Here is a 12689-nt window from a genome sequence, read left to right as displayed (position 1 = left end):
ACAACCCGCTGACGCTGCGCCCAAAATAGATCCATGCCTGTGCCTACATCCATGCGCTGCGCACGTTAAAGGGGGGAGAAAGAGGCGGCGGATATGTTTGGTTTTAGTAACATCATGCTCAGGCAGTCTGCAATGGCCCAGACGGGAGTTGAGTGCTTAACTTTTATTTTTAATCCACGCTATATTCTTCTGGTCCGTTCCCCTATGTTCCCCCTCTAAAGCCAAAATTATTGTTCCGCGTTAAATCGACGCAGAGTCTACGCCGCTCTCCGGCGAGGGCGGAGAGCGGCGGTCCGGCTTGCGGTGCTGCGCTGGCGTGCAGGCTCTCCACGGCTACGCCGTAGCCTACGGCATAGGGTACGCAGCGACGCGCACCATTCTGCGTTGTTGTAACACGGAACCATAAATCAGCCTTTACCCGGAATATAAACCTCTGTTCCCGCTACAGTTTTAACAAAAAGAAAAGGCAGAAAATGTCAGAAAAATAAAAACGTAATAAAGCTAACTGGGTAGTTTTCATTTTATTTTATCTCTGTAGTCATTGATGGATAAAACAAGCAGCACTGGTGCTCCAATACAACAGGAATCATAATTTTATTTTGAACACTGCCAAAACTCTAACTTAAAACTTAACTACAACTTAAAATTTGCTTGACACAAATGAAAGTTCAATTGAAACACGTGGGAAAAACATCTAACCTTTTAAGTTATGTCTGATATCAGGTGTAATGGCATTTTTAGGTTAGAAATAAGAACATTTCTTTGTAAAATCCTTAGTTTTTTGAGTGAAGGCTGTGAATTTGGTCAACTGGTGTAAGTTTAGGGTTTTTAAATGCACAGCCATGAACCTACTGTATTATATAATTTAGTCTTGATGTCAATTAACATCTAACATCTTATGTATATTTATAATTGCTCTTTAACTAAAGAAATATATGTTTTATCCGATTACTCGATTAATCGATGGAATTTTCAGTAGAATACTCGATTACTAAAATATTCGATAGCTGCAGCCCTGCTTCAGTGTACTACAAGTGTGAGTAGTGATGTAATACTTTTCCGTCCCACCACCAGGTGTCCCCCTCTGACTTCCGCCCAGGTATGTAGCCCACTGTTTGTTTTCATTACACGTAAATTGTATATTCTTGTTTAATTGTAAACAGATTTTCCCTGGGGTTTTTAAAGGTTTTATGATGTAAAGGTATTGTTTGACAGTTTTTGTGTTTGTGCTTGCTCCTAGGCCACGGTACGGGTCACCGCCATCGGGTGCTGAAGTGGGATAGGTCCACCTTCACTCCCCATTTCCGGAAGTTGGTTGTCCCAGAGGAGTCACCTGACAAGAAGGTATAATACTCTTAGATTCCATTGAGTAAAATCAGATTTTTGTAGTTGGGGGATATTTGCACGTTGATTAAAAAAAATATGTCTTCTCATGCAGTTCGTCTTGCTTGTTGGTGACTCCCACCTTCGGCCCATCGCGGACGGGTTGGTGGGACTGCCGGACCGACGTCTGTCCTGTGGCGTCCTGTCTGTCCCTGGGGCGTCGGCACTTGAGTTGCGTACTGAGGTGCTGAATGCTGTACTGCCTCGCTCACCCGCGGCAGTCTGCATTTTGGCACCCAGTAACGACTTGAGCGCCAGCGGGACCGTCACTCAGGCAGGGGTCGCGTTTGGTAAGCTCCTGCTGACTGCCTGTTCTACCTGGCCCAACGTAAGTATTCTTATATTGTTATTATCTTGATAACATGTCTGATGATATACTTGATTTTATGCATATAACTTCAATTTCTATGCAATTTTTGAGGGAGAGAATGTAATTACTGAGAAAGAACATCTTTTTCACTCTAGGTGTGTGTTTTGGACTTCCCTCGCCGTCTCACCGTAGAGCTGGACCTCCAGGAGCTTCTAAGCCAGGAATATCACCGTGTGGCTGCACGTATGGGTATGTAAACAAAAAATACAGTGACATGTATAGCAGTGTGTGTTGATATTTAAGTGGCAATGCCACTTAAATGTTTCATAAAATTAGAATATTGTGTATAAAGTCCTTTATTTTCTGTAATGCAAAAATGTCATACATTCTGGATTAATAACAAATCAAGTGAAATATTGCAAGCCTTTTATTATTTTAATATTGCTGATCATGGCTTACAGCTTAAGAAAACTCAAATATCCTATCTCCAAAATAATTAGAATATTCTGGGAATCTTAATCTTAAACTGTAAGCCATAATCAGCAATATTAAAATAGTAAAAGGCTTGCAATATTTCAGTTGTTTTATAATTAATCCAGAATGTATGACATTTTTGTTTTTTCTAATTGCATTACAGAAGTAATTATGTTTTTGTTTGTCTTTTGTATTTCAGGTGTCAGGTACGTCTCTGCCACCCACTACTTTCCGCTGACACAACTGGACCTGTGGTGTCCTGACGGTGTAAGTACATGACACTCTACAATCTAAGACATGTTAAAAAAATGTGGTGTGCATATCTTTGGTAGATGATAGGGAAAGTTCAGGTACAGGTTTACTGAAAATTTCTGTCTGCTAAATAACTTTTGATCATGTTTGTCAGGTCCATCTCAGCAAGGAGGGCGGGATGGAGAGGCTTGCGGAGTTGCTGTGGTGGACCCTCCACCACCAGCTGGAGCCCACAGTCCCGAGGGTCCAGACGCCTCCCAGGACGTCGCCTCCTGCCAGACGTGTCGTCCCGAGGACCCAGACATCTCCCAGGACGTCGCCTCCTGCCAGACGTGTCGTCCCGAGGACCCAGACTTCTCCCAGGACGTCGCCTCCTGCCAGACGTGTCGTCCCGAGGACCCAGACTTCTCCCAGGACGTCGCCTCCTGCCAGACGTGTCTCACCAAAAGTGGTTGTGAAGGGCGTGGTCACCGCGCCACGTCCATCCAGCCCTTTGGAGCAGACACGTGTTCTGTCTTCACAGGTGGACGTGGGGGTGGATCCGATCCCGCTAAATCCTGTGTGGTTTAGTCCGGCGATCCTGGATGAGATGGAGAAGGCCGTTCCGGCCCACCTTCCCAGCGCTGTGGAGTGCGCAGCTCGTCCGGACGGCAGGGAGGTAATGTTCATGCAGATTTTATTTTTTCATTGAGGCCTCTTTTAAAAAGCGTGTCCCTCTTCCTGTTTATTGTCCAAGAGGAGCTAAGTCGCAAATATGGTGTGAAAAAAGTCTGTATGGTTTTTGTTCCAGCAGAAGTCGACCGTGGAGCGCCGGGAGAGACGCGTCGCCTCCAAGAGGACCCGGGAGAAGCAGCAGGTTTGTCATATTTTGTCTGATTTATTTGAGTAATACTTATTTGGATTTTTTTGAGTATTTTGAGTAGACACACCATAGACAAAAACATTATATTGTTATATTTAGTGAATAATTGTAACACAGTATTAAAATACATGGTTTCATTTTGTCAATGCAGTTCACACAGTTATTTATTTATTTATGTATTTATTTATTGTTTTAGGTGGAGGCACCAGCCGTGGATGTGTCCTCCAAGCCAGCGCCTTGCAGTCCTAGGAGAGTGGTGGTGGAGCCTGGTGCGTCTGACCCTGCCCAGCCCCAGGAGTCCACCTTCCAGGAACATCCCAGCCAGGTAATTTACATCTTTTAACTGCTGCACCTATACTTAGTGTATTTTGCTGCTATAATTTATGTACCCTTTTATTTAAGCAGTATTTGACATGCAGGACTTTTAATTGTAATGGAGCAATTTTACATTATTGTATTGGTACTTTCACTTAAGTTAAGGATGTGAATACTTTGTCCACCCATTGCTGGTTACATATGTTGGAGGCATGTAAGGTATGTTAAAAAATATAAGATTAACGATGATAATGAAACGAATTATGATTAATGATGAGATTGATAATGATTGATCTGTCACTTATAAAAGAAAATGTTACATCATGATAACAATGACAACATTCCTTAAAATGATTTCAGGATCCTGCCGTCGGTCCGAGCCATCGCACTCAATCCGTGAGGGCGTCACATTCTCAGAAGGACGGGAGGTATGGAACCTTTTCTCGCAATCACCAGTGTACCTGCATGGCTCTGACCTTTCTCGCCTACCACCAGGAGGGGGTGGATTTTGACATGGTCTCACTTGATAGAGTGCTTGAACAGGGGAATGCACTCTATGTAGGTATCAAAGAACAGTTGAAGGCGGACAAAAGGTTCAAAAGCAACCACTTGACCATAGAGGAGATGCCGAAACAGGTTTTCACCGATTCGGATACCTACAATGTTCAGTTGGACATGTCGGACTTGAGGGTTGGTTTCTTGAAGGCTGTAGACGGCAGCCCTCGAAGCAGGAGAGGACTGTGCCTTCGTGAACAGCTGAAAAGCCTCTCTCAAGGTGTCAACCTTGCGTTTCTCATTGTCGCTCCTGAGTGCATTGCAGTGTTCCGTGACCGGTCCGGACGCTACGGGTTTTTTGATTCCCACTCAAGGTCTGCCAAAGGTTTTCCTCATCATAATGGAAAAGCAATTATGCTGACCTTCTCTAAATTGAGTCGCATGGTTAAACATTTGCTTGTGCTTTTTAAAAACCGTGGCCCTTATGGCAGCTATGAGTTCATGCCTGTTTCCTTTACAAGTAACCACACACTCAGTGAGATGCCTGGACAGTCAGAGGATGTGACCATCAAAAATCCATCAACGGCTGTACCAGAAGCACAATTGTTAGAGGAAGCCAATATCCCACAGACAAGTAACTTCAGACAACCAAAGAATCAGGACTTGAGTCAGCGCGTCAACATCACACGTCCCACGACAGAGAAGGTTTTTTCGAAAATCCCAACACAGATGCGAAGAAAGGCTATGCGTAGATCGAGTGAGTGCAAAAAGCAACATGTACCACCTGTAGACAATGGTACAAGCACAACTAATAGAGCGCGGTATGAGAGAGAGAAATATGTCAGCAGTTTGGAATTCAGGCTGACAAAACTGCAGGCGATTAAAACCAAATACGCAAAAGACCGTTATCATCGAAAACAAAAGAAGTACAACATCAAAAGAAGTTGGATGGATCTGGATAGTCAGAGCAAACAGAAAACCTTCATGAAAAAGTACCGCAAGGAGAGATACACCACTGATCCTCATTTTAAAATCAAAAAGAAAAACTACGTGAGCGCGAGGTATAGAACTGATCCTCAGTTTAAAAACAAACAGAAAAACTACGTGAGCGAGAGGTATAGAACTGATCCTCAGTTTAAAAACAAACAGAAAAACTATGTGAGCGAGAGGTATAGCATTGATCCTCAGTTTAAAAACAAACAGAAAAAGTACGTGAGCGCGAGGTATAGCACTGATCCTCAGTTTAAAAACAAACAGAAAAAGTACGTGAGCGAGAGGTATCGCACTGATCCTCAGTTTAAAAACAAACAGAAAAACTACGTGAGCGAGAGGTATAGAACTGATCCTCAGTTTAAAAACAAACAGAAATGTTTAATGAAAAAGTACGTGAGCGAGAAATATCACCACAACCCAGAGTTCAGGCTGCGTCACATACAACACTGCATCCAGAACAAAAAGGATAGACTCGCTAAAGATGCTGCACTTCGTATTCGTCACAAGTTGCAGTGTGCACTCAGGATTAAGAGGAAATACATGGACATCGTAAACTGCCGCCCGGAAACTGCACAGCCTGTGGTTAACCCTGTGATGGTAGAAGCCATATCGGTATTTCGGGAAAGAATTAGACATGGGCCCACACATGTCTGCACAGTGTGTCACAGAGCTCTGTTCCCCAATCAGGTAAGGCATTGCAACAGAGCCAAATATATTAAAAACATTTGCGTGGTGGCTGCTTGCTTGACAGGTAAGTATGTCCACGTTTGTGACACCGATTGCTCAGCCCCATGCACCGTTCCACAGGACAGGATGCGGGAGTGGATCTGCCACACCTGTGACAGCCACTTGGCCAGAGGACGAATGCCGTCCATGGCAGCTTGCAACAACCTGGAGCTCGCACCCATTCCCCCAGAGCTCGAACAGTTGAACGTGCTGGAAAGGCAATTGATTGCAAAGATCTTACCGTTTGCAAAGATAGTTGCCTTGCCCAAAGGACGTCAAAGAGCAGTACACGGAGCAGTTGTGTGTGTACCATCAGAGATGGAAACCACAGTCAATGCTCTTCCGAGGCCCAGCGCCCAAGCCCAGCTGTTGCAAGTAAAGTTGAAGCGCAACATCAAGTACAAGGGCTATCAGCACTTCTACACAGTTAACATGAAGAATGTGCTAGCAGGGCTAAGGATACTGCGAGAGACTCATTCAGAATACAGCAACATTGAGATTGATGACTGTGCTGAATTTGAAAGTCTCGAAGAGGGAGATGCTCCACAGGAAGCCCCAGATGCTGCACAGCTCATGGAGCCCAGACATCCGGAAGGAGACATGGAACCCGCTGCAGGCACATCTGGTGAAAAGCAGCCCAATGAGGTGGACGACGACAAGGAAAAGGAAGACCTCAGGCCTGGTCTGGCCTTGGACACGTGCATGCAGCCTCTTGACATAGCACAGGAGGTTTTGTCATATGGGGATGGCATATTTAGCATTGCTCCTGCCCAAGGAAACAAACCTGTCGGTTTCTTTGCCATTCCTAAGCTTGAAGCCATGGCCTTTCCTGTTCAGTTCCCAACCGGAGAGAACACCTTGGATGAGGGCAGAATAATCCATCTGTCCCCAAGTGTGTACTTCAATTCAAGGCTCTTCTCTGTGGATGCCCGCTTTGCGAGGGACCAGAGTTATCTGTTCTTTTCCCAGTTTGTGACGGAAACGCACATCGCTAGGAACAGCATGTCCATCCAAACACGCAAGGGGAAGAAATTCACCAAAGATGGGAGGACAATTTCCAATAAGATGATTCAGGACAAAGAGGAGCTGGAACAACTCATCCAAAATAGGGATGCGACCCGTTTCATGCAACCCCTCCGAGGCACTCCAGCGTATTGGGAGAAAACGCTGCGAGATCTTTTCGCCATGGTCAGACAGTTGGGCAAGCCGACGTTTTTCCTAACGTTTTCTGCCGCCGAAATGAGATGGCCGGAGGTTATTGATATTATCAAAGCTCAACAAGGTGAGCAAGGGGACTTCTCAAAGCTGGACTGGAATGAAAAGTGTGAGATTCTCCGCAGTAACCCTGTGACGGTGATGCGCTTGTTTGAGAAGCGAGTGGATGCGCTCATGACAGATCTGCTCCTGTCACCTGCACAGCCCATCGGTCCAGTGGAGGACTACTTTTATCGGGTGGAATTTCAAGCCAGAGGTAGTCCACATATCCATATGCTGGTGTGGATCAAAGATGCACCAGAGATTGAGGATCCTGAGTGCTGCAAGGATGTCATCCAATTCATTGACCGCTATATATGCTGTCGGATGCCTGATGTGGACACGGACCCCGAGCTCCACAAAATAGTGTCTGAGGTTCAGGTTCACAGCCGCAACCACTCCAAAACATGCAGGAAAGGCAATGTATCGTGCAGATTTGGTTTTCCAAAACTGCCCATGGATCAAACGATCATTGGCTGCACACCTTGGGGGGCTGTTGATGATGGTGATGATGAAGATGTCAAGAAAGACGATGCCCAGAAAGACCAAGACTGTGGACAAAACGATGTTGGCGGGCATAAAAAATGTGGGGAAAAGTCCAAGGATTCCAAGAAGAGTCAGAAGAAGTCCAAGAAGAGCAAAAAATTCCTCTCAAAGCAGCAGCAGATGGCTAAGGAAAAGCTGAAGCCGGTGAGAGATCTTCTAATGGACCCAAATGCCTCTTTCAAGGACTTGGCAGAGTTGTTGCAAAAATGTGACTTGCATCCTGAAGAGTACTCGCACAGTGTCAGATCCCTCACCAGTGGAATGGTGGTGTACAATAAGCGTGACCCCAAGGACTGCTGGGTGAATGGATACAACCCTGACCTGTTGCGAGCATGGAACGCCAACATGGACATCCAGTATGTCATTGACGATTTCAGTTGCATCATGTATATGATGTCGTACGTCTCCAAGCCAGAGCACGAGATGACTGAATTCCTTGACTCTGTCATCCGTGATGTACGGAAATCTGGCGTTAATAAACAGGATGAGATGAAGCAGATTATGCAGGCGTATGCTAAACACCGAGAGGTTAGCGCTCAGGAGTCTGTGGCACGGGTATGCAGCCTACCGCTGAAAAAGTGCTCGCGTTCTGTAATTTTTATACAGACGGAGGACGACGGTATGAGAATGAGTCTTCCGATGAGCAGGCTGCAGAACATGGCCGCAGATGAAGAGGACGTTTGGATGGCAGGATTGCCGGAAAAATACATGCAGAGGCCTGATACAGGCGAGTTTCGAGACATGTGTCTGGCTGACTTCACATCCAATTACAGGGTCCTCTACGGTCAGCAACGTCAATCGGCTACTGCCATTCCCCTCCAGAATGACCACGGGTGTATCCAGAAGAGGACTTCGGGAAAACCTGCCGTCATCCGGTTTACTCGTTTCTCAGAGAAGAAAGATCCGGAAAAGTATTACAGACGGCTCCTAAAACTGTACTGGCCACACAGAGAGGATGCTGATCTGAAGCCGGAACGCTACCCGACCTACGAAGCGTTTTATAAAAGTGGTCGGCGTCCGGGCCGATTGCCTGTGAAAAAGTACGTCAACTTCAATAGAAGGCGCTACGAAGGAGAGGGTAGGAAAATCGACAAAGCCCTCGAACGGTTTCGAAAGGAGGGACCCATCCGCAACGCGTGGAATAGTTTTGCACCAGAGGTTGAGGTGGATCGTTTAGAGTGTGTCGCTCAGCGAGAAGCCATAAACCCTGGCGAGGAGGAACAGGAGCAGCTTCCAGATTTTCAGCTTCAAGGTGAGAGCAGTGGAGCCATGCCAGCAATCCAGGCGCCGGAATTGAGCCCCGACTTTGTGAGGAACATGTTTCGAAGCCTCAATGAGATGCAGGCGTCCGCCTTCTACGCCATACGCGAATGGTGTTTGAAACGCGTCTGGGGTCAGGATCCTGAACCCTTTTTTTACTTCATCTCTGGGGGAGCCGGTTGTGGCAAGTCCCATGTGATCAAGTGTGTTTATCAGGAGGCCACCAAGATTCTGCGCCAACTTCCCAGGTTACGCAATGAAGGTGACATGTCTAAGCCTTCAGTGCTGTTGGCGGCGTTTACTGGCACCGCCGCTTTCAATATCTCTGGCAAAACACTGCACTCACTGCTGAAGCTGCCGAGAAGCCTGAAACCTCCGTATCAAGGTCTCGGAAACACACTGGACGAAGTGAGGGTAACACTGTCCAATGCGGAGATCTTGATTATTGATGAGATATCCATGGTCTCTAAGGATCTGTTTTCCTATGTCCACTGGAGATTTCAGCAGATCAGAGGAAACAGGAGACCATTTGGAGGGATGTCTGTCCTTGCAGTTGGCGACTTTTACCAACTGCCGCCCCTTGGTAAAGGCAAACCGCTATGCGTTTTTGAGGATGATGTGCTCGACCTCTGGCAAGATTTCAAGCTGGTCAATCTGACAGAGATAATGCGGCAGAAAGATGATCGCACTTTTGCCGAGCTCTTGAACAGGATTAGAACCAGGAATAAGGAGGATCCGCTCAGCGCGGATGACGAAGCTCTGCTCGCTCAGGCCGTTGTGGAGGCCGGAGATTGTCCGACAGACGCCCTTCATATCTTTGCCACCAACAAAGAGGTTGACGAGCACAACGCTGCAATTTTAACTGCCTTAAAGTTGCAAGTTGTAGAGATTCCAGCGCAAGACTTTAGAAAAGATCTGCGAACTGGAGAAATGAAACCTGCGTATGATTCCTTTAAAGGCAATAAAAGGGATTTACCTGACAACCTGCAAGCGGCTCAAGGAGCACGAGTCATGGTGATCAGGAATCTCGATATTGAGGACGGGATTGTAAATGGCACTTTTGGAACAATTGCCAACATTGTCACCACCACCGAAGACGGACTGACTGTGGTCAAGCTCATTGGACTCGAATTGGATAATCCCACGGCAGGCCAGAAATTCCGCAAGAAGATTCAAGGGGCGGAGGATAACTTGGTGTACGTGGAAAGGTTCGAGGAAAGCACGAGCATAAGGGGGATGGTTCGACGGCAGTTCCCGATGAAGCTGGCCTTCGGCTGTACAGCTCATAAAGTGCAAGGCATGACTGTGCAGTCTGCTGTGGTGTCCTTGAAGCACATTTTTGAACCCGGAATGGCCTATGTCGCCCTGAGCCGGACGACCTCACTTCAAGGACTATGGATCAGAGACTTTGAAGAAAAGAAGATCTATGCGAATCCTAAAATCACCACATCGATGGAGACTATGAGTCACGCCTCATTCGAGAGTGCAAGACCGCTTTTGCACTTTGTCAAGACCGCAGACCACACTGGTCCAACTTTGACAATAGTCCATCACAATTGTCAAGGACTTCCGTCGCACATGGAGGACATCAGGTCCCACCATGAATTCAGACTTGCTGATGTCCTGTGCATCACCGAATCCCATCTGTCGGGATCATTTGTTTCTCCAGACTTCCAGCTGGAGGGATATGAGATGTTTGCGCGCAACAGAAATGTCTCATATTCTAACAGAGCGGATATGGCTATGAAAGATGGAGGTGGAGTTGCAGTGTACTACAGGAGCTGTCTACAAGCAGAGGCCCGACGGTACATTCAAAATGTGCCCGACCTTGAATTCGCCGTCGTCAAGGTTGAGGGTCCTGTCAGAGCATTGATAGCCACTGTGTACAGACCACCAAATATCCAACTTGACGTGTTTCTTGCAAACATGCAAAGCCTCTTGGACACTTTAGAGATGATGGGTTGCCAGCCTGTAGTGGTTTGTGGAGACTTCAATGAAGACTTGCTCTCCAAAGGGAAGAAAGCCATATGGGAGTTGTTTCGGTCCAGAGGCTATAGCCAGCTTGTTTCCGCTGCAACGACCGAAAAGCGGACACTGATTGATCATATTTACATATCGCAACCACAATGTTGCCTTCAATCAGGTGTGCTGCAATCGTATCACAGTTATCACGATCCGGTGTACTGTGTTTTGACTTCGCCAGAAGCGGGAGGCTTGTCTTCTGAGTGAAGTGGTTTTGCTTTAGTGGTGTTGTGTCTGGATGCCTGTGGGGAATGTGGCCTCGGGTCCAAGTCATCTGTGAAGTACTCTTTGGCAGAGTTCACAGCTTGTTGTTGATGGTGGTTGGGGTTGAGCAAGATGGCCTGTTGTTGTTGTTAGGGTAGTTGTTGTTAGGGTAGTTCTTGTGGTTCATTGTGTTATTTTCTTTTGGTATCTGGATGCTTATGGTGAATATGGCCTGGGGTCCAACTCATGGTGGTTTTGGGTTGAGAAAGGTTTCCTCTTGTGGTCTTTTATTGTGGAAAAGAGCCCTTGTAGGTATGTTGTTTAATTCGGAAAAGGTGCCCAGCCCAGATGAAATGGTAGGTATTCGGTAGGTATACGGTAAGTATTTTCATCCACATCCTTGTCATTCCCTCCCCTTCTCTCTTCCTTCCCCACCTTTCCCTCTCTAGCACCCCCTCTCTGTTTATCTGTTTTTGTGTATGTCTGTCATCTGTGTTTGTCTGCGTGTGCGTCTGTCTGCGCGCGTGTGTGTGTGTGTGTGTGTGTGTGTGTGTGTGTGTGTGTGTGTGTGCGTGTGTGTGCGTCTGTGTGTGTGTGTTAGCACACACTGCTGTGTGCTAACACAGGGTATGTGTGAAGCGTCTAGTGCAGTAGTGTGGTGCTTGGAGCTAGTGCATGTTGCTGCATTGTGCTGCTCTCTGCTCACTGCTTCTGCCGCTGGCTAGCCTTCTGAATGGAGGGTGAAAAGAAGAAGCTGACTTAGTTAGCTTCCTCCTGCCAGTACAAAGCCTCTCCACTACCAAGACTCCTGCAGTGCCTCCCCGGGGCCACACACGGAAACTGGGTACCTCATGGTCCCAGGCTAAACTGCAGGGGATCTCGGAGCAGCAGCGGGCCCTAGAGACACGGCGTCAGGGCCACCACTGTGTGGATAAACCCTGGTGCCTGTCAACCGCTGTCCTAGCTATGGGTGAATAGTCCCCCTGCAGGTGTAATATTGTCAGTTGTACTTACAGAGCCACTGAGGATGCAGGCAAGGTGCACTTACAGACAGAGGTGAGTATACTGTTAGATGTTAGTTTGATTTGACTTTTCAATGCTCACATTTCTTTGAAGTTTTTTAATCTTATGTTAAAAAAACTTTTCAACACACATGTATAAAGTTGTTTTCATTCTCCTTTGGTGTACAGCCAGGATCAGGCATACCTGGGCTGGCTACAGGAAGGGTCCAGGAGCAGCAGGAGCCAGTAGAGCCATGGATGACCTGCGGTTGGTCATGGGAAGAGCTGCAGCAATGTAGCAGCACTCTGCTGCATCAGCGAGACTTCCTAGACGGTCCAACACGTGTCCAAGGGGCCACAGCAGCAGTTCAATGTGTCTCAGGCAGGTGCTCATCAGCCAGATGCTCTGCCAATGTATGCAGCTTTCTTCTTGATGATTCACTTGCTTTGAAAACTACAACTTATTGATTATTTCTTTGTTTCCAAATCAGGGCTACAACAGATCCAGGTAGCAGACCAAGTGACAACAGCAGCTCTGGAGACAACTCTATTGATGCAGCAACCACACAGAGGTAAGATTTTCTATTGTCCT

The 12689-nt window shown here is 46.8% G+C and overlaps 1 protein-coding gene across 1 annotated transcript in view; it reads left to right on the top strand.

The window, feature by feature from the left end:
- LOC133437498 (uncharacterized) overlaps positions 1-3164 on the top strand; it is a 4877-nt gene extending 1713 nt beyond the window's left edge. The window contains exons 4-10 of the mRNA XM_061717304.1: positions 1075-1099; positions 1241-1344; positions 1439-1711; positions 1849-1942; positions 2367-2434; positions 2574-3077; positions 3156-3164. Coding sequence (XP_061573288.1) covers positions 1075-1099; positions 1241-1344; positions 1439-1711; positions 1849-1942; positions 2367-2434; positions 2574-3077; positions 3156-3164 — 1077 coding nt within the window. The remainder of the gene's footprint in view (positions 1-1074; positions 1100-1240; positions 1345-1438; positions 1712-1848; positions 1943-2366; positions 2435-2573; positions 3078-3155) is intronic.
- Positions 3165-12689: the final 9525 nt, after the last annotated feature.

This window comes from Cololabis saira, unplaced genomic scaffold, assembly GCF_033807715.1.
Source record: "Cololabis saira isolate AMF1-May2022 unplaced genomic scaffold, fColSai1.1 scf086, whole genome shotgun sequence".
NCBI lineage: Eukaryota > Metazoa > Chordata > Actinopteri > Beloniformes > Belonidae > Cololabis > Cololabis saira.
This window is presented reverse-complemented; position numbering and strand designations above follow the sequence as displayed.